We start from the raw sequence: 22,587 nt of genomic DNA on the forward strand, positions 1-22,587 counted from the left end.
TTGGACTTTCTAACATATGGTGATAAATTCCACCATTACTGACATGACAGCAGTTAATGTCGATCAGTTTGGCCACATGTGGTGGCTCAGGAATATAATCCCAGCACCCAGGAGGCAGAAGCAGAAGGCCAGCCTTGGCTACTTACACAGTCAATTTCAGGCCAAGACGGACTGGAGACTAAGATTCTGTCTCAAAAAGTCACTCCCCAACTCCCACAAAAAAGTGAGTTTTATTTTTTAAACTTTATATTAATCAAACCAAACTTGAATCTAGTTGTGAAATGTGGGGTGCTTTTGTGTCAAAAAAATTATAAATCTTCTCAAACCAAACTTTCTATAATAATCTTTGGATGTGGAATTATAATATTCTACTTAAAAGATTCCCAATTAATATTAAAACTGAGTTAAGAGGGGAAAAAAGCTTTGGAATCCAAAGAAATCCTACTGAAACTATAATTGATACAGTGCTGGAATGTTTTAGTCCTAATCATTCACTTTGGCTTTTCAATGTTATCATTTATTGCTTCTAAACAATATTCCAGTTTCTCATTACCTGTGTTAAACTATTCCGCCTAGTCTTAGACTTCTCAGCATCATTAAATTTGATGGACTCAGTGACGTTTACAGTACTAGGGACAAGAGAAAGTGAGACTACAGCAGCACTTGTACATTCAGACAGTCTTTAAACATCCTTCAGCCTCATAATAGACAACGAACTGAGGCTTCACTTGGATAACTTGTTTTTAACTTCCCAGGAGAAGAGTACTCTGTGCTAGGAATCCTATCTTCCAAACCTCATACAGGCCACTTAAGTTAAATTGAACATTTGCTCAAAGGGATCTCTTATATACACAAACGTATATATATTTACCATTACTGTTCCTTATTACTGCACAGGAAAAATCTTATTACAGAAAAATTCCTGAAGAATATAGATGTAGTCAGTAACTCATTAGTACAACCTTTTGTACAATGCCTTAAAACAATTAAGAACTTCGTGTGTGTATTTTGATAGCATGGCAAAGAGCAGCAGATTAAAAATAATAAAAAGAAACACACGTGAGGTCACTACATATGCCAGGAAAGCAGCTAGCTACTCAGTCACCCTTCATTAAAATAACTGTGAACCATTCCCTACGGCTAGCTGAGAACAACTAGAACATTCTAAAACTTTAGTGATTTCCAAAGCTTCCCTGCACGGAGCACATAAGTTCTGTTCCTAGCGATACTTTGTGGGCTGTATAGTAACCCTGGCACCCTTCATGCTAAATATACTCATCACCACTCCTTTATGCAAATTATTAAGTGCTGCCTATCAATATAAAACTTCTCAACCATACTCAGGACTCTGCATTTTAATGACCCAACTCTGTCTCCTCTCAAACCTCACACCCTTCAGATCTCTCAAAATAGCGAAAACAGAACGCCCCACTAAATATATTAGGGTGGTATGTAGTCTCCAGGAAATGTTGCACATTTTGTAAGCATCCTGAGTGCTAAGGGACACAAAGCTGCTACAGAAACTTAATCAAAGCACCCTTCCTTAAAATATATCAAGCCCACCACAAAACAAACTGACAGAACACAAACTAGAATGAATCCAGAGGCTGGCTGAAAACTGCCCTCCGAAGCCCTTCTCTAACTCCATGATGAAATGTCAAGAAGGGATTGCTTTTTGGCCTGGTTAAGATAAAATGTAGTTGTGTAAAAGACAAAAACCTATTTCAAAGGCTTTAAAAAGGTTAGGGATCTATTGTTGACCCTTAAACATATATACATAAACAAAAATAAAAACTTAGTTTTCTCATAGTTTAAGCTCGCCTCTGTAATTAGGTTTTGGAAGTCTGCATGGTTCTAACGAAGTTTTCCTAAATAAACACAATCTTTAAACAAAAAACTGTTTAACTGAGAAATGAGAATTTTAAAAAATTTAATTTAATTTAGGTAGGAGATACAAGCAATCTGAGAGCAATCAAGTTCCCATTTCTTTATTACAACACACCATTTGAAAGCAAGCTTATCTTTGCGTGTGGCTATAAAGTGATCAATTTCTAAAAAAAAAAAAAAAAAAAAAAAACAGTATATAGTCCACATATTTTGCCAATACTTATTTTTCACTTTGTCTCCCACCAAACTCTCTTAAGTAATAAACCTTTCTCCCTAGTTAAAAACAAAAACAACAACAAAACAATAACAACACTCAAAGAGGTCCCAATAGTTTGGAAAAAGTTTTGGCAACTAGGGCAGGATTTCTCCTGTCTTGTCTTTATTTCGTAGGATAATGGGATGCTTAATTCCACTCAACTATAACAGCCTAAGGCACTGGCGGCTGAAATTAAACAAAAGGCAAATCTTTAAAACAAAACAGAACTACAAGGCGACAGCCCGTACACAGGAGAAACCTTAAGAGAAATTCGGTAGAATTTCCGGATTAGAAGGTCCAAAACTAGTCTCTAGTTTGGAAGGACTCCAAAGTCGAGTTTATCTGCGGCAGACGGTGGAGCAACTTGGAGATGAGGGCTCCCACCTAGTCACCGAAACATCCCACCTGCGGGAGTCCACCGCCCCCGCCCTACCTGCCCGCTGCTCAATTAGGCAGAAGTCCTGCGGGCTGCAGCCAAGAAAGCGCAGGAGTGCCGGGAGCAAGCTGAGGCCGGGGCAGGACCCAGGGAGTGGGTGCTGGGGTGTCCGGAGGTGGAGAAAGAGGGGCCTAGCTCTCACCCTTGTCGCACGCCAGCAAGAAAAGCTTCTCATTCAGGGTGTTCTCCTCCTTCACCTCCCGCACATCCTTCAGCGCCATCACTTCGTTGGGCGACGAGGAGGATGGGGAGGAAGGCAGGGAGGAGGAGGAGACGCCCGAGAGGTCCGTGCTCGGGTACAGGGCCGCCATCATCGCGGCCCACGACGGGGGGAGGCCAGGAGACGGTGGCGGAGCCCCCATGGGCGCCGACCCGGGCCCCAGCCCAGCCCCGGGGCCGGAAAACGGGTGAGTCGTCCCCACCGCCACATCTGCGTGCGGCCCGTTGGCCCCGAAGGGCGTCGCCTCGCCCCGGAACCAGCACTCGCCCTCCACGGACAGCCCCAGGTTGGTGGCCGCGCCGGCCCGGCCCCGGGGCCAGCGCCCTCGGCCCAGCCGCCGGCGCCCCGGTCGAGCTGGTCCGCGCCCGTCCGGGGACGACAGAGTGGAGCGCGCCAGGGCGGCAGCGGAGCGCGGGGCCGTGCCAGGAGCCGCGGGGGCCGCGCGCAGGGCGGCCCGGCCTGGGAGGGAGTGACGGGGCCGTCGGCCGAGGAGCTCGGCGGGGCGCTCCGCGGCACCTCTGGCTCCGGGGCCGTGGGAACCGCTGGCCCAGCTGCGCCCGCAGGGGACAGAGGTTCGCGGCTTCTCTCCTCACGTCATCCTCAGCCCCCGCGGAGGCGGCGACACCGGGGCGGGGCTTACGGCGGAGCGGGGCTCGGAGGGCGGGACCTGCAGGGGCGGGGCCGTGGGCGGGGCTCCAGGCCGGACGCGCCTCTCTCCCCGGTCGCTTAGCGCCCCGGCGCGCCTGCAGCATCCTGGAGCGCCTGAGGGCCTGGACACCGCTTGGCCTCCGTTCTTACCCGGGTTGCGGATTTGAGGTGATTTTATCCGCTGCCTTGTAGCTGCCGCTGCTGCGGCACAGAAAGTACGTACACTGCAATGTGCCACGAGCTTCCGAGGAATTACCGTTTACGTGAAATCCCTCAGGAATTTGTCCTAGGGCTTGGACAAGCGACCAGATTTGGGAGTTTGTGTTTGCGTTTCCCTCGTCCTAAAGGCCGTTTACAAAACAATTTTTCTGATTTGGTATGGTCTAACATTCCTGATATTTCCAAGGTCACTATATATGTATTCGCATGTAAGTCAAAGGTGACCTTTAGCCGTTGCATAAGCGTACAAGTCCTCTCCGTGGATTTCTTACATTGACAACACCTGATTTAAGAGATTTGCTATTTACACAACAGTTGGTGGACTCTCAGCAAGTGCGACTAGGGCCTGCAGAAACTGATGCATCAACCAAAGGCCCTTCATTGAGAGGTCGTAGACACTCTGCTCAGATGTAGCCCACAGACAGCCTAGTCTCCATGTGGGTCCTCTAGTAAGGGGAGAAGAGACAGTCTCTGACATGAACTCGGCTGCCTGCTCCTTGATCACTTCCCCCTGGCGGGGTGACCTAGGCAGCCCACAGAGGAAGAGGATAAACTGGGGTTAGACAGTAGGGGAGGAAGACTTCCCCTGTCAGTGGACTAGGGCAGAGGGATTGGGGGAGAGGAATGGAGGGTCATACTGGGAGGAGATGAGGAAGGGGACTACAACTAGAATACAAAGTGAATAAATTGTAAATATAATGATAATAATAATGAAAAAAGAAAATTGTATCTTTTCAATAATTTCCATAGGGGGAAAATCTGAACTCTAAGCTTTAGATTTTTAAAGCAATGGCTACTTAGGAGCATCTTAAATTTGAGGGGAACACTTCCTCTCCTGTTCAGTCTGCTTCGTCCCATTATTTTATTAACATTTAACTTTCTAATTGTTAAAATCAATGTTCTCTTTAGATATTCTCTAAAAGAGCTTAGATGCCAAAGTCACTTTTTTCAAACATTTTCTATGTGTTTAAAAAACGATGATAATCTCAAATCATTCCAGTTTTTGTTTCCAGACAATCTTCCCATCGTTCTTTAATGTTTAAGATGGTTCCAAGTTTATGTATTTGGTGAAGTTTCCAAATGGTTCAAGGCAAGACCCGTGTAACATGCTTACTTCTGCACATATACTAACTTTATCGCTCAGCAAAATGTTTAGCCAGTAGTAGAACTCTTAACCTTGACCCATCCAAAATTTCAGTATTTGAGGTTAAGAATTCAAATGGCTCACAGCCCTATACAGGAATTCTTTATCCAAAGAACTCCTATGGGGATTGGATTAACTTCTACGATTGGAGGAAGTACCAACCCACTTTGGTAGTAATCTTCGGAGCCTTTCCAAAGCATTAGGGACCCTACCTCAGGCAAGCTGGTATTATAATACAAATTTTGGGGTTGTCTCCGATATTAAACTGTTCAGCCAGCCAGCATATACTGGGGCATTGTAACATCACCTACATAGTTTGCATATGTGATTTGAAGACCACTGGTGGCATTACGATGAACAATGGTATACAAAGCCTAGAAGTGGCATATTACTCTAAGAAGCTCCCTCAAGTCACAGGTATTAAGGGGGCGGGGCACAACTCCAGTCAGAGAAAGGAAAGAAATCCAGATTTAGATTTGGTCCTACAAGTAAGATAGGTCCTGCTGATATTTTTCAGTGTCCTCTCCCCTTTACTACTTTAGGGCCACCTCTGTTTCTTTTTCCTAGTGCCCATTAGACTCTTTATTTGCATGTGTTTTCCCTGCTGAACACTGTCCAAAACAAAACATCCTCAGAGAGACCTTGCCTAGCTATCAAACAATCTCCTCCCCTGCCCTCAGGTCTGTCTGTAGCAGTCTCCCGCCTCCCACCTTCCTGATTTAGAAAGATAAACATATGTAACATCTTACCAACGTAAGTATTATACTGCATGTCAGAGATAAAGCTATAATATCAAGACAGGACATGTAAAGGAGCAGCGCAGTTACAATCAAACTTTAAGTGCTGGTTGTGCAAACCTGAAGCCCTGTGTTCAATTCCCAAAAAACTGTAAGGAAAAAACTGACCTCCACATGTATGCATGCATGGCCATACATTACATATCACCACCACACACAATGATAAAAATATTAACATTTTAGAATTTAAATGTTGTTGTTGTTGTTTTTTCGAGACAGGGTTTCCCTGTGTAGCCTTGGCTGTCCTGGACTCCCTTTGTAGACCAGGCTGGCCTCGAACTCACAAATATCTGACTGCCTTTGTTTCCCTGAGTGCTAGGATTAAAGGCATGTGCAACCATAGTCAGCTAATTTTTTTTTTCTTATATGAAAGGAAAAGAAAAAAAAGCTCACCTCCAAAGAAATAAAGTTTTTGTATTACTTCATTTAGGAATTGTACTCTATATTTTTCTTTAAGCAAAATAACTACACATTCTACAGACACAGCATTTTTATTAAATATACTTTGTGAGAAAAAGAACACCTTAAAGTGCTAAATCATGTAAATCAGATTATTTTAGTAAATATGACAGTGAAAAAAAATCAGAGGCATGATTTAAATAATCTCAGAAAAGGAGGAAGAGCATACTTACATCTTCATATAAGAAAACAATCATCAAAATATAAAAGGCAAAGAAATTTCCTGTAGAAGAATATATTTCAGAACTTCCCCTGTTAGAATTTCATTTAAAAAAGTCTACCCTAAACACATAGACACTCTCACTCTTAAGTCTGTTTTGATCCATGGAAGGAGAGGATGTAGACAACTCATTCACACGGTCATAAGTGACAGCACTTTTGTTGCATAGTAGTATTGCTCACTGGCACTAAAGTGGAAAATGAGGAGGAGGGAAGCATATTTCTGGCTTCAGCTATGAGTAACAGAATTTCTCTGCTGCTAAATATTATGGGGAAAAGAGGTTTCAAGCTTTAACTTTTCCTAAGGAACACAAACCTTAAACATTTCCAGTTTATACAGGGCTGTGAAAAACAAGAAAAAGTATGATGGTCATTAGCTTTTATATGCTTTCCATTAAGGTTATTTGGTGGGCATATTCTAATTATGTAGGTTTCGTTTTAGACCGAAACTAGTAAGTATAAAGGACGCTAACAGGATATTGACAGTGTCGGCTGGGATGTTCTAGCCAATGTTTGGCTGCAAGTATGTGAAAGGAATTAGGTAAAAAATAACTATATGCACGCTCATAATTAATATTTGTAAAAGATGTCTTCACATATCAGATATTCACAAACTGGAAAGTGTCACACACATTGCAGGGGCAAAAATACTTAATGGCTGGCTGACCACTTCATACATACTATTTAAGCAAATCTGGGTAATACAGATTTAGAGAAATACATATATATACTATCTTACCCAATGAAGTATTATGCAACATGTTGGAGATAAAGCTGTATTATTAAACTAACACATGTAAAGTAGCAACACAGTTACAATCAAACTTTAAGTAAAAAGCTCCTACAGCTTGTATAAGAGAGTGAGCCTTGGGGTTTATTCAAGAGTCGTTTCTCATATTAAAAAAGATTAATGCTGATAAGCTACATTTATCCCTTTAAACTTTTATATGATAAATTTACAGAAAGTTTTAAATCACTTTACATAGGGGGAAAAAAACAAAACAATTAAGCTGGATCATGACTTTAGGTAAATTAAGTAACATCAAAAAAAAAAAAATTCCAAACACATTTAATAGAAGGACCTGACAAACTTTATACAGGTCTTCTTTGAGCCATGAAAAAGAATGATTAGTCGTCATCTTCTGGTAAGACTTTTAGAAAATAAAATAACTTAATTATGAAATAGCAGTTTGATAAGACATTCCTGTATTGGTACTGATTGTTAAGGTAATTGTGTTATCCAAAATGATTGACAAATTCTAACTAGCACGGACAAGATATTCATTACTGAATACAGAACTATTTTGAGCATACAGATATTCTGATTTTATATTCACTACATCTCAAAATTCTGTAAACGGAGACATTTGATGTGTATAATGTGGCAGATTAGAGTAAATTTTCATTATTTTATTCTGTTCAGTCCTTTTCCCATTAAGCAGGCAAACACTGTCATAACCATCTTGGGCTTTACTTCGACGAGGTCATCAGGTAACGCATATATCCGGGCCCCAATCTTCCGAGCCACTGAAATGGCGTATCTTGAAAAGACAAGAAAGACATCTTGGGATTTGCTATCCACTGTGTTTTCAATTAATACGTTTTAACAAAAGGATCTTTTTATGAGAGTAACTTAACAAGGTTAAGGATGACTTTTAAAATCGTATTCCCCATATGAATTGTACTTGAAAAGGTAAAAAAAAAAAAAAAAAAAAAAAAATCCCTGTAAGGATTTTAGATGATGAGAAGATCCCTGAGGTCTAGTGTAAACCAGAAGGGTGTCCTTACTTAGCATTATTCAGTTTGTCCTCATCAGTCAAGTTTTCTCTCTTGATCATTTCTTGACGAACTGCATTTGGTGCAATGGCATCTATTAAATCTAAGACAGGCAAACTCGTACTAATAGATTTATCCTAGGAAATAAAGACAAACATGCATGAACATCTTATGTTCACCAGGGTCAGCCCTTTCTGTCATAGTCATGTAACTGAAACCTACAAATTCTCTTTGTACTTAATATTATACTTTTCTGTAACCAACACATATAATAAAGCACTTGACATAGGATTTCCTTCACTCTTCCTGTAAATTATAGTATATAGAGAATTGTCCCATACTTTATCAGATTTATGATCATGATAATTCCTACTTTTGTCAACTGTAATATCCGTTCTGTGAAAAGTAACTTTTTTTAATATAATTTATTTAATTTATTTTATGTGCATTAGTGTGAAGGTGTCAGATCCCTTGGCGTTACAGGCAGTTGTGAGCTGCCATATGGGTGTTGGGAATTGAACCTGGGTCCGTTTGGAAGAGCAGACAACGCTCTTAACCACTGAGCCATCTCTCCAGCCCCCTGAAAAGTAACTTTTAAGATGGAGTTGATGCATTTTAAATTAATAATTTTACATTTTGTAGACCATGAATTCCCAAGAAAGTAAAGTGAAATAGTAAAAGGAACCTGGTATTTACAAATTCTTGGTATTCTTGTTGATTTAAATATTTTATTTGTTATTATTTTTTTAATCATATATCCCAGGAAACTAATTATATCCCTTCTTAACGAAGAAGTACATAAGTCCAAAAGATCAAGTAGCTAAGACAGCCAATAAATATTTAAGTATTTAAACTGTAACACTAATACCCAGAGTACTCCATTTTGCAGTTACTTCCAGAGGTCAATAAAAATGGACAACCACTCTAGGGGATAGAGTATTGTAGTTAAAATTTTAAAAAATCCTGAACTGATTTTGCAACTTGTCTGCACCTGGAGAATGATTTGTTGTTCTCAGCTTTAAAAATGGCTTCTATTGCTGCCTACTCAACATTGGCTCAACTTCTTACCCCTCTCTGTTCTAACAGAAACCATATTTTCACTGTGTCTGTACCTTTCACATGGACCTGAGCTTCAAGGAAAGCTCTTGCCATCCGGTGCTCTAGGAATGAAACTGAATTGGTGTAGGTCATGCATTCTAAACAAACTTTATGTGTAAAGCATATAATAATTAAGCATGTATGCAATAGATAGCTTACTAAAAATTCACAGGGAAGGGCTGGAGAGATGGCCCAGTGGTTAAGAGCACTGGCTGTTCTTCCAGAGGACCTAGGTTCAATTCAAGGCACCCGTGTGGTGGCTCACAACTGTCTGTAACTCCAGTTACAAAAGCGTGGAAGCTGTCTTCTGACGTGTACAGACTTACATGTAGGCAAAACACTCACAATAATGAAAATTGGCAGGAAAGGGGTAACTAAGAAAAAGAAGCATGAGCAGTGTGGCGCACGCCTTTAATCCCAGCACTCTCGAGGCAGAGGCAGGTGGCTCTCTGAGTTTGAAGCCACCCTGGTCTACAGAGCAAGTTCCAGGGCAACCAGGGCTACACAGAGAAACCCTGTCTCAAAAAATAAAAAATTAAATAAAATAAAAAGAGAAAAGAAAGGGAAAAAAGTATCTAAAAAACCGTTGTCCGGGACAGTAATAAAGTGGAAAATTCTTGGTCTAAGATGAACAGAGCAGTTCTATCCTATTACCACAATGATTTTATTTGGACCCAAGTTAATTAGGCTTTCAGAAATCAACAACTTTTTCTGAATGTGAATGAGAGGATGACCTCTGTCATAACCAGCAATATACCTAAATGGAGAATCAGCTTTGGGGTAAAGTTGGCATGTTAAACAGCACAGCACTGATGGGTGTGGGTGAGACTATTGGCTCACAGTCCTGAAGCCTAACCAATCTTTGCACTTCTGCTACTGTAGTTGGCACCTTTCTCTTTAATCCAATCCAGTTTACATTTCCACTCTTGAAGCCAGAAAGGCATTTACCTAAGCTCTGGGACAAGGATGCTGGCAGGATTCTTGATCTTTACTAGAATACAAATGAAAGGATGAGCACAGTTTCTAGCCACATGTGGCTTTGCAATAAATGAGACAAAGGGTTGCTTTGAAAGGCCATAAACTTAGTGTATTTATTCTACAAAATGTGTGTGTGTGTGTGTGTGTGTGTTTTGGGATAGAAATAGGAGATTAAAAAAATTAGGCCTCTCACATATAAATGACGCTGGTTCCCTGGGGCTGGTGTTTAGTATCTTTCTGAAATGAAATTCATAGCTGTCTTCTCAGTGTAGAGTCTGCAGACTACCCATGTGAAGCTCAGCTGGAGCACTGGATGAAGAGCAGACTCAGAGCCCTGTGAACAGCGTGGTGCTGCAGCTTGCCGGGCGTGCCCACTGCATGCTAAGCCCCGCAAAGAAATTAACTACAAGCCTAGTCTCAGCCTCAGATAGCCAATCTGTCAATCTGTGGAGGAAGCTGGGCTCTAGGGTGTTATACTTCCTAGAGAGAAACGATATATTTAAATGTAGGATAAATTTAAAATTTCCCTGGCTCACTGTTTCTCTGATTCAAATGCAGACAAATGACCTAATTGTATTTTATTTTGATTACTTGTTTGCATATTTGTGGCATTTTAAAGTATGAGTTGATTTAGGTTTAGGGAACAATGATTCCCCCCCCCCTCCTATTCTTCATGTTTTACCCTGGGAGAAGTTTTTACTGAATTAAATGAAAATTTTAAGTTTCTAAAGATAGCATCAAATCCTTAAATGACAGACCTATCTTCCAACTCCCCTAACTGGTATGTTATCACTGAAAGACATTTTATTATTGCAAAGGGGTAGAGGATCTCATGGAAATTCTTAGTTCCGTATCTACATACATTTACAGCATTTTCCCTTTAAGTTAAGCATAAAGAAATTATATAAGCAAAAGGGTCTCTAGAAGCTTGATTCCCATGGTAACGAACTGTATCATCTTTTTCCTTTGATTTGATAATCTATTTTATTATTCTTCCTGTTGTTTTTAAAAATAAAAGTGGAAAAAACAGTGATGTGACCAAGAGAGTCTTCTAAAAGGCTTAACAAAAATCCCTCCACATATAATGCCCTTTACATGCAGGCAGTGCCATTAGTGTGGCGAGCCCCAGTTATTGACTCCTTACTGTGTGCCACACATACTTAAGTTCTTCTCTGTTTGCTAACTTATTTAGTTTTACAGTGATCCTGCAAGACAAATATTATCTCCATCTCGGGCAGGTGTGGAGAAACTGAAACACGGAGAAATTAGTATTATAACTTGCCCAAGAACACACAGGTACTACATGAAAAGGCAGATATTAGGTCTGTTTCATTCGCCAATAGATCTAGCACAGCTGCCAGTACAAACTGCCAAGGTTTCTGAAAACAGACGCCTTCCTGCACTGCCACCCCTCCCCTCTAGCTGATTTAGGAGTACTGCTGACACCTCAGACTGCAATGCCCCTTTTCTTATTTGTGTCCTTCCCTGAACAGTGAGCTCTTTGAGGACGCTGGTAGCCATGGTAACGAGGCACCTGACACAGTGAGCTTTGATACTTAGAGAATGAAAGAGTAGTATGTCAGTCACATAGGTAGCAAGTCAAACCCAGGGCCATACAACTACAGAGGTCTGTAAGGCCTTGATAAGAAACCCCTTAAAAGGTGCATGGCAGCTGGCAACTTATTAACTTCTTTAATGCTCACATTTTTGCTCCTAGAGTTGTGTAGAATGCTTAGCATAATGACAGTCTCATTATAATCAGTATTACTCACTGAAGTAATAATAATTAATACTTCTCCATCTCCTTGGTGAGAGAAAATGCTTTACAAATGAAAGCGGTAAAGATGTCTTTTCTAGAATGCCTACTTATAGCGCCTGTCTTGAATGTGACTAATATTTTCTCACTAGAACCACTTGACGATCTTCAGCACAATGCCTCCTCTGGGTGGGGAAATGCCTCTCTTCTCCAAGTGTTCAACATTCGCCGCCACATTCTTAACCTTCTGCCCTTGGTTATCAAGCAGCTGCTAAATTTCTGTCTCTTGGTCACAAGTAAAGCCACCATGTATTCTCTGCCACCCTGTGTTCTCCATTACAGGATTTGTATGATAATACACCCATTTTCAGCTACATCTTGCACTCAGCTGATCACAAAGCCTGAATTCTCAGTTTTAATGTATTACCCGTTTTTCAGATTATCCGAGCTCCAAATATTGAACACTGGCTCCTTTCCCCCCTGCTTCGCCAAAGCAAGAAGCCAAGTCCTACCTCACAGTAGTTCTGCCCGGAAAGCCCTGCACTCACTCCCGCCAAGCTCCCAACCCAGCCTGTTTGCATACTCAGACTTTCCTTTCTGAACATTACTCCTTCTTCTCAAAATTCCTTATTTAGGACAGATTTTCCCACACCTTCACTTAATCTGTTTTGTACAACGTGCTTTAGAAACCATCCTCTCAACCTTGCCTTTATTCAAGATGGATGCTTCTAGCTTGCTTTCTTCCTCTTCTGTCCACGGGTTCAAATCCTTCCTACATCTAATGTTCAAATCAACCCTCTCTGCTTCTCTCTTTGGTTTTTAAGTGCTTATTATACTGAGTTACTTAAGGCCATATTTTATGAAGGCTTATAATGCACTTCAAGCCTATCTTTCCACCATCAGGCCTGCCCGCTCTGTCCACTCTTCACTGAGTGGACAGTGGGTTGGGAAGTTCAACCAGACCATACACTTGACAAAAATCAATTGTACTGCTTGAAGTTTATAATTTACTCCATAGTAGTATTACATTCATTGTACAAGTTTTATCTTTAATGCAAATGTTGAACATAAAAGGCTAAATAGACTTCTTACATTTTATGGCTTTTTTCTTTTTTTAGCTAGAAACAATACTTAATAGTAATACTTCAATAAATATTACTGTGGTCCTAAATGTTTCTTCATTGTATTTGATTATTTAATTCATTTATATATTAATTTGCTTGCTACTACCAGGGATCGAACCTAGCACCTCACGCATGCTGGTCAAGCACTCCACCACCCTTCTTATTTTTAATAGTACACAAGTATGTAAAACTTTAGCATAATATTTTCAAAAATGACAAATTAGAGAATTTCATAATATACCACATTCCTATTTTACATTTAAATTATATTTTATATCTTAAACATGAAGAAAAATCATAGATGGAAAGTTACTTTTAAAAAGTCAACAAATGATAGCATTACTTGTGTCTTCCAAGATGTTAAAAAAAAAAAAAAATGATGTACTTGAATTAGGACCCAGGGAACATCTCTCCCAAGATCTAGTCTGCTAAAACCATTTGGAGCCTTGTTTTTCATAAAGTGACTGAAATCACCAATATAGGACACTTCTGACACTCTCAAACATTCAAAAATATAGAGCAAAGGCAAAGAAAACAATAAATATGGGTAGGTGTCTTTAATTATAGCATATGGTTTCATCTAGTGGCACTTTTAAAGTTACTTTTTAAAATAGAAAGTGCTGGGCTTTTTTAAATATACATATAATAAAAATCGCAAACACAAGGGTCACCGAATGAGTACGTTCAGGCAGACATGCTAGTTTGTAGCTAGTACCAGCTTGCATGCAACAACGAAACACAATGAAAATGAAAGTTAGTGGGCATGTATGTGCGGGTTACGTTTTCCGTGCTTTATGAATCATCCACGAATGCTCACAAGAAAGTGTTCAGTGCATTATGAAGCTGGAGGATAAGAATTGTTTTTCCTACCAGTTGTCTCAGGCCCCACTTGAATCGGTTTGGCTGGCTCTGTATGCCTTGGACATGATGCCAACACAAGTCAGAGACTGCTGCTAGGGAGCACAAAACATTACAGGTCCTATATAAACAACCAACGCTGTGTAGATTATTTTTTCATTTGACAACTGGATTTGTTGGCTCAATTCTGTTTCTGACATTACCACACTAAAGGCACCTAGCCTGCATTTGATTAAACAAATAAACACATCAAAAATATAAGGATTCAAAGTATCTCTAGTTTATACATGTCAGATAATTACTATGCCTAAATTACTATGCCTAAATTCCTGGGTTATATGTTTCTGGAGTCTAATACTAATATAATTCTGAACCCCATTAAGGTAATTCTCATTAAAAATCCCTTCCATTAAATTTAGATGTAGTTTTAAAATTTTTCTTGATTACCTTGAAGCTGGAAATAGAAGTACTTTTGTTTGCAGCTTTAAGGGTCTGATTGACCCATTTAATAATAATATCATCATTGACTTTTTCACCTTCTCCAAGATCTGATAATACATTCAGCGTGTATCTGCAACAGAAATGATACAGACTTGAGGCAAGGGGATGAACCCTGTGCTCACATCATATATCAACATAAGAAGCAGCCAGGTACAGGGGCTTGCGCTTATCACCCCAGCACCTGCAGGGCTGAGGTAGAGCATGGCAAGTTACCATCTCCCAAAGTTAGTATTTCTGACTTTAGTCTTGCACTTGCACTTAGACACATTTAAAAGTTAAAAAGCTCACTAATCAAAACCAAATATCACCAGACAGTATTTTAAAAATTTTAAAACAATTCCTTACAAACCCATTTAAGAGGTATTAATAGAAAGTTACTGTATTCCTAGAGATTAACCCAACACCAATAGCAAATCTTCTACAGGATCAATTTATTTCACACTGTGTATTTCTTATGTTCACAAGTCTCCAAAAATAGCTACATGTTTGGTTCAAATGATGTGTTGAAGGAATCCCAGTGTTCCTTTCAGGACAAGAGCCTTTACCTTCTCATCAGCTGCCACACCAGAGCCAGGGTGAGTGTTGAATTCCCTTCATTTAAGTCCTGCCCTGCAATGCCAACCAGAGAGAATTTGGCCTCATTCTTCCCAAGTTCTACTGCATAGTTACAGTTTTCAATCTGTAAGGAAGCAAACTAACTGTTAGTATAAACCAGATTAAAAAGCAAACAAACAAACAAACAAACACATTCCCAGACTATGCCAACTACTCCAACCACCCGAGAAGCAACAGTCTCTTCAGAAGCTTCTTAACGGTCATCAGTTAGTGATATAGGCATTGAAAGGATGGTTTTCATTTTTCACTTTTTAAAAACTTCTCATTGTGTTTACAGTTGTGCATGCCACAGCACGTGAGTGGAGGTTAGAGGTCAACATCAGGCATCAGAGCTTGCCGTCTACCTTGTTTTCTGAGGACCCTAAAGCTTTAGGTGATTCTCCCATCTCCCCCTCCCCAGCTCCCCATAGGAGCACTGGGGCTTATAGACACTGATGGGATGAGTCCAGTTTTTATGTGAATTCTTGGGATTTGAAGTCAGGTCCTCCCACTTGTAGAAAGGACTTTTACCCACTAACCCATCATCATAGCCCCACCTGAGGTTATTTCTGCTCTGGTGAGATTGTTAAGTTCTAACATATTTTTAATCTTCCTTTTTTAGTTTGGTATTTGGGTGTTTTGCCATGTGCATGCAGTGCCTAAAGAGGCCAGAGTGCACATCAGACCTTCTAAAACTGGAATTACAAATGGTTGTGAGCCAACATGTGGAGGGCCAGAATTGAATTCAGGTCCTCCATGAAGAGCAGCCGGGGCTCTTAACTGCCGGGCCATCTTTTCAGTCCCAGCTCTTCAAATCTTATCACACAGTTAGAAGAAAAAAAATGTTTGATACATTTTGCAATAAACACTAATTAAGAGAAACAGTATAATTGTTTTCTCTTAGTTTTCTTTCACAAGGTAGTTAAGGCTCTGTTCAAAATAGGTGAGCCAGAGTTGCACTGATACTGATACACACACACACACACACACACACACACACACACACACACACACACACGTACATACGCATGCTCACACACAAAATTAATAATTTTTTTTTTTTTACTCAAAAGCTAAAACAATTCCAGTACTCATGGGGTTGCTAGTAGAGTCTCAGATAATGCTGATACAATCAGCCATGGGTAGGAAACCACAAATCAGTGCTAATGTAGAGGAGAAGGTGGAGTCTGTCTAGGCTAACATTTGGTTTTAAATTTTGTATACAGCATCACATCCAGCTTTTTGTATAAGTTGTAGGGACTGAATTCAGTCCTTATGTTTTCACAGCACAGCAAGCACTTTCCCAACTTCCCAGCCCAACTTTCTAGTTTTCTGTCCATGTAAATAAGCTGAAATTATAAGGATTTTTCTAAATGCTCTTGTTATATATTACCAAAGCAATTCTAAAAGTGTCATGAAAATGAGCCCTTTTTTCTAAGGTTTCATTTCTCAGCAACATAGTTTCCCACCACTATCCATTTCTTTCACCCAATCTTTTCTGGTTTCCCTGTGTCAAAATTCAATTATTTTCTGGATCCTTCTCAAATCAAACCTCCTTTATTAAGCCATTTGAGTAGGCTAATGTGGCATTTTCTCTTAAAAACCCACAGTACTCACTTCACTCAGAGTCTCTGGCTGACATACCTTATCGCCATCATTTATGTAGGGCTTTCTAAGCGCTGGTTCATGGCTTGCGCTTTTCCTATCACGTACTGCATTGTGCAGGGAGTAAGAAATCAACACATAACTGCTGAATCAATGAATGAGTAAGCAGTCGGTATTTAGCAAGTTGTGGCAATTACAGCAGAAGAGTGTACTTAGGATACATCTCAAAGAACATAAGTACCATAACTTGTTAAAGATGAAAACAGTGTAATGAAGTGTCTGCCTGGAAGGCCTGCCTTCGTCTTTCTAAACACTTAATAACCGGGCTTATAAAGAACCCGCTAAGCTTAGCACATTTTGAGCTGAAATAAATCTACAGGCACAAACCACACACCAACAGCTAAGAAACTGAAGCCTTGGCTTTATACCAGAGTCACAGTGGTCTAGCTATAGTCACTCCACTCACCTTCTTCATGTTCCCTCCAAGAGCAGGGTAAGGGGGCTTGTTGACATGGCTCCAGTTGACTGGCACTCGGATCATCTCATAGAGCTGGAAGATCACCAAAGCATCTGCAAGGTCACTAAAACAGGGAGGAGACGCATGTAAGGAAGGGGCAATTGTCGGTGCTCATATACCACGGGTGGACATGTGTCTTTAAACACGCAAGAGTCATTTAAAGCGTATAAATGGCAGGGCATTTCATTCAATCTCGAACTTCCAACCCAAAAATTTGCCCATTTTTTCCATGTTTACAAGGCATCTGTACATATATACATACTCGTGTACATGCACACATACAAAAATTTGTGTTGCCACTTATAAATTTGGAAACAAATGTCTAGAAACATACTGAGTCCACTATCCTTACAATGAACTCCAGGAATGTCATTATATATATTAAATTTGGTCTGAAAATACTCATATAAAAAGTTCTGCAAGATACATTAAGTATTTAAAAGTAAGTGGCAGGACACTCATATAGTTTGATCTTGTTAAATAAAAATTAGTCATATATATATGGACTATTAAGAGTGACCACTTGTGAGCAGGAAAAGGGGAACATGAGAGGGAATCAGGGGGTTACAGGTTTTATTTTATTCTAGGTACTTACATTGTTTGAAACTTGTACAACAGAATGAGCTCATGTGTTTTATGATTTTTAAAAACTTCAAAAATTGTCATGGGAAAATTACAGCTACCCGGTGGGTGGCCATTTCTGTTCAATAATAAAAGCTAAGAGGAAGGAAGTAGGAATTCTGAATGTAAGACTACTAAAGAATACTGTTGTTTGGATTCGGAAAAATTCTGTCACTGAGAAGCTTGAAGCCTATGGAGTCTGTTTTCAGCTCTCGGTGAGAGGGAGACACAGCAACAGCAATGCCTTTAAGCAGCAGCTCTGTTAAGGAATGTGTGGCTTTTCTCCCCCAACAGCTTATGTACTGGCTGTGTTCTGCTAAGGATCACACCAGAGTTGCTTTTCCTTCCCTGAGCACACGCCGTGGAGCAGTGAATGAATGAAGCTAGGCTCTGTGGGGAGCGATGGAGACATCTAATGTACAGTTATAAAGATCCGACTGGGCTATCTAAAATACACACGGGCACTCCATATGCAAAAAATCACTGAAGTCTTTGTGTAAGTTCTGGAACCTCACCTATTTCGTAGGTTTCTCTTTTCTTTTTCTTTTTACTTTAAATGAATTAACTCTCCTTCTTATATACTGAGTTATTATGACTATTCATGCTCTGCACATTGGAAACCTGAGGCCCAGAGAGCTGAATAATTCCCAGGGATTTCCAGTATACTCCAGAGTCAACTGCTAATAGAAAAGCTTTAGGACTAACAGTTTTGGAAATATATTTAATAGTTTATTTAAAGAGAAAAAAAATGTAGTTAAAAATCAGTGTTGGCCAATGTAGTTGCTGTGGTGATGCTGAGCATCTTGTAGGTGGGAACCAGCTAAGGGCTGGTTAGGAATGTAATTCAGACCCCCAATTCACAGACACATGCTGTTGGTTCTAACTACATGCCTGGCACGTAGTTTTCCATTCCAAGGGTTGCTCTTAAGATCAGGGAACTTCTGAAGATCTTCTGAAAGTGAACTGTCTCTTTCTCAAGAAAAACAAAACAAAACAAAAAACGATTGCATATGCCTTGAAGCCCTTTACTAACAGTTCAAGAAGGATATCATAATAATAATCAACCATCCTTTAACTAATATCTGGTCAGCACTCTTTCAACCATAGAGAAGTTAGTGTTCTTGACGTTTATAAAAGTTACCCAGAGTCTCAACAAATCTTAATCCTCTTTTAACTTTAGAGAGTGTGTGTGCATAGGCATGGATGTTCATGTTTTTATGTGTGGGAGCTGTCTGCCTATGCATCTACACATGGCCACCAGAGGACACAACCAGGTGTTGTTTCTCAAGACTGTCCACCTTGGCTTTCTGAGACAGGCCTAGCATTCACTAAGCCATCTATCCGGCTTGCCTGCCTCCATCTGATTCTGCGGGACTGCACACCCAGAGTACACAAACATGCAGGCAAGACACCCATATTCATAAGCAATAATAAAGAAACATAAATTTTAAAAAATTTAATCATCAGTGATAAAAGAAACACTTGTTCATTGTCAGAAAACAGAATAGAGCCGTACTAAAATTACTGAAATGAAAAATGAAAACCTCCTGAATGTTCTCTAGTCCTACTACTTAGACTTGCGTAGTTGGTTATGTACTTCTCCAGGCTTTAAGAATTCACTTACAAATTTATATGTAGTCAGTTTTAAACTAAACTAGATCATACTAGACCTACTGCTGGCTTAGTCTCAATAACATACTATGGACATCCTTTCAAATGAGTCCATAAATAGCTCATCTCTCCTCATCTCTCTGCAGTCCTGGAGTTTTAGCTGCTCTGCTTCTACAACAAAAACTCCAGTCTAGTTGCTGTATATCTCTTCATCCAGCTGGAAATTATACATTTTTGTTTTTAAATGTCTGCTAAAATAATAGTTAATAAAATAAGATAATGCTGGCTTGGATTTTAATTAATATTTTAATAAATAGCAAGGAACAGAAATCCTCAGTCGGGACCAGCAAGTTGACAGGGTGGGTTAAAGTGCTTGCCATGACCACAGAACCTGTGCAAAGGTAGACGGGCATGACTGTGAAGCCATCCTTTGATCTCCACATGCACACTGTGGTATATGTGCACACCGCCCCCCCACAATGTAAAATAAAATTTAAAAGGAACCCACAGTTAATGAGGGTTTTCTGCTAACATATTAATCTTTAGTTTATATATTCAGTTCATTCTTGAACGTATGCACTGAATGTATGGATGCATTGAACATTCTTTGGTATTTGTAAATTATTGATAGATTTAACTAGATTTTTTTAAAATTAAAAATGCTGAAGTAGAATTGTTATTTTGCATTTTGGGGGAAGGCTACAGTCTGTTGATAGACTAGCAGAAAGCACAGGAAAAATTTAATAAATATTTTCTTAGTAGCGGCAATGTGAACTTGCCATGAGAATCAGTACAGAGGGCTCTCAAGACAGAAAACTGGAGCTACTATATTATCTCATTATGCCACTCCTGAGTATATATGTAAAGGACTCGAAGTGGGCACACCACAGAGATACTTGTACATGCATGTTTATTGCTACATTACTCATAATAGCCAAAGACATGAACCAGCCCCAATGTCTACCAACAGAAGGATGGTTAAGGTATGATCCATACACATAGTGTAATTTTATTCAGCTTTAAAAAAGAATAACATTGGGACATTCAGGGCTAGGGATGTAACTCAGTGGTAAGATGCTCATCACTCATGTACAAAACGCTAGGCTCAATTCTCAGGATGACAAAAACAAATTAAAAGATTACCTTGCATGAGACTAGAACACACCTAGGAAAACAGGTGCAAATGGAGACTGTGATGTTAAGGAAGCAAGCCAGACCCAGGAAGGCAACTACACTATGATTCTCTCTTATGTGGGATGTAGACCTAAATCTATGCATGGATCTATGTATGGGACACGAACACAGAAAAGGGATGATGGAAAAGGAAGGAGGGCCTAAAAGGGGACCTGGAGAGAGGGAATCAGGACTAGCAAAGGGGGAGGAGAACAGAGGGACAGGGGGAGAACTACATCAAAGCATAAGGATAGTTTTTGAAAAATAAAATGAATTTAAATTTTTTTAAAAAGAAGACAAAACTAAAATAATCACCAAGGGAAAATGAGTTATTTCTACAAATAAGAAAAAAAAAAAACATATGTGAAAATTACATTATAAATAAGGTGTGATAAAAATAAATGAAAACCTGTGAGTTACAGTGAAAAATAATGATGTATAGATGAGAACAGTTTATTAGATATTACTATTATTCTAAACCTTAGTGCTGAAGTAAATTCTTATTTTCATCACTGACTACTGTGAAAATTTGGAAATTTGTTGTTTTCCCTGTGGAGCTCCTGTCTCCTCCAGGTTTTCTATCTCCCTCTTCTTCCATAAGGATTCCGGCATTCTTCCCAAAGTTTGGCTATGAGTCTCAGTATCTCCTTGATACCATGCTGAGTAGAGTCTTTCAGAGGTCCTCTGTGGAAGGCTCCTGTCCTGTTCCTTGTCTTCTCCTACTTCCAATGTCTGTCCTGTTTGACCTTCTGAATGATTCCCTAGCTTTTTTTTTCCAGTCTTTTTTTTTAACTTGTAAAATTTATTGTTTTGATTATTACAATTTATTCACTTTGTATCCCAGCTGTAGCCTTCTCCCCGTCCCCTCCCAATCTCATCCTCTCTCCCTCTTCTCCTCCTATGCCCTCCCTCAGTCCACTGATAGGGGAGGTCCTCCTCCTCTTCCCTCTGACCCTAGCCTATCAGGTCTCATCAGGACTGGCTGCATTGTCTTCCTCTGTGGCCTGATAAGGCTGCTCCCCCAGGGAGGAGGTGATCAAAGAGCCAGTCACTGAATTCATGTCAGTGACAGTCCCTGCTCCCCTTACTAAGGAACCCACTTGGAGACTGAGCTGCCATGGGCTACATCTGTGCAGGGGTTCTAGGTTATCTCCATGCATGGTCTTTGATGGAGTATCAGTCTCAGAAAAGACCCCTGTACCCAGATTTTTTGGTTCTGTTGTTTAGCTTCTTTAGGACTATAGATTTTAGTATGTTTATCCTATATTATGTGTCTAATATCCACTTATAAGTGAGTATAAACTATGTACTGTTTCTGAGATACCTCACTCAGGATGATCTCTGCTAGTTCCCACCATTTGCCTGTAAATTTCATGATTTCCTGAGTAGTATTCCATTGTGTAAATGTACCACAATTTCTGTATCCATTCCTCCGTTGAGGGACATCTGGGTTGTTCCAGATTCTGGCTATTACGAATAGAGCTGCTATGAACATAGTTGAGCAAATGTCCTTATTGAATGGTGGTGCATCTTTTGGGTATATGCCTAGGAGTGGTATAGCTGGATCTTGACATATCACTATTCCTAATTTTCTGAGGAAGTGCCCAGGGGGCCCTGCAGAGTCTGATACTCCAACTAAGGACCATGCATGGAGAAGACCTAAACCCCCAGTTCAAAGGAAACCCATTGGCTGCTCAGTTTTCAAGTGGGTTCCCTAGTAAGGGGTACAGGGGATATCTCTGACATGAACTCGGTGGCCAGCTCTTTGATCCTCTCCCCCTGGGAGGGGGGGGTGGTGCAGCCTTACCAGGCCACAGAGGAAGTCTCATCAGCCAGTCCTGATGAGACTTGATAATGTAGGGTCAGATAGAAGGGGAGGGGTCCTCCCCTATCAGGGGACTAGGGAAAGAGCATAGGGGAAGGAGGGTGGACAAGACTAGAGGAGACAAGGGAGGGGGCTGCAGTGGGGATACAAAGTAAGTTGTAATAAATAAATATATAAATAAAATAAAATTTAAAAAAAAGAAAAAAGAAAAACAAAACAAAACAATAATTTGGACATTTACTCTTATACCAGAATCAAATACTAT

General features: G+C 40.1%; 2 protein-coding genes across 11 annotated transcripts in view; both read right to left on the minus strand.

The window, feature by feature from the left end:
- The window catches only part of Trpc1 (transient receptor potential cation channel subfamily C member 1), a 44,811-nt gene extending 41,868 nt beyond the window's left edge, over positions 1–2,943 (minus strand). For 4 of the 6 annotated variants that reach the window (XM_055629823.1, XM_055629821.1, XM_055629820.1 and 1 more), the window contains exon 1: positions 2,722–2,943. In XM_055629823.1, coding sequence (XP_055485798.1) covers positions 2,722–2,941 — 220 coding nt within the window. In that variant the 5' untranslated portion in view covers positions 2,942–2,943. The remainder of the gene's footprint in view (positions 1–2,721) is intronic. The other 2 variants (XM_055629825.1, XM_055629824.1) reach the window with 1 other exon arrangement.
- A 3,136-nt stretch (positions 2,944–6,079) lies between these two features.
- Positions 6,080–22,587, minus strand: part of Pls1 (plastin 1) — an 87,712-nt gene continuing 71,204 nt past the window's right edge. For all 5 annotated transcript variants that reach the window (XM_055629776.1, XM_055629773.1, XM_055629777.1 and 2 more), the window contains exons 12-16: positions 17,042–17,156; positions 14,922–15,055; positions 14,323–14,446; positions 8,074–8,198; positions 6,080–7,826 (exon numbers count right to left, since the gene is read on the minus strand). In XM_055629776.1, the coding sequence (XP_055485751.1) occupies positions 7,691–7,826; positions 8,074–8,198; positions 14,323–14,446; positions 14,922–15,055; positions 17,042–17,156 (634 nt within the window). In that variant the 3' untranslated portion in view covers positions 6,080–7,690. The remainder of the gene's footprint in view (positions 7,827–8,073; positions 8,199–14,322; positions 14,447–14,921; positions 15,056–17,041; positions 17,157–22,587) is intronic.

Source organism: Psammomys obesus, unplaced genomic scaffold, assembly GCF_907164565.1.
Source record: "Psammomys obesus unplaced genomic scaffold, mPsaObe1.curated_primary_1811, whole genome shotgun sequence".
Taxonomy (NCBI): domain Eukaryota; kingdom Metazoa; phylum Chordata; class Mammalia; order Rodentia; family Muridae; genus Psammomys; species Psammomys obesus.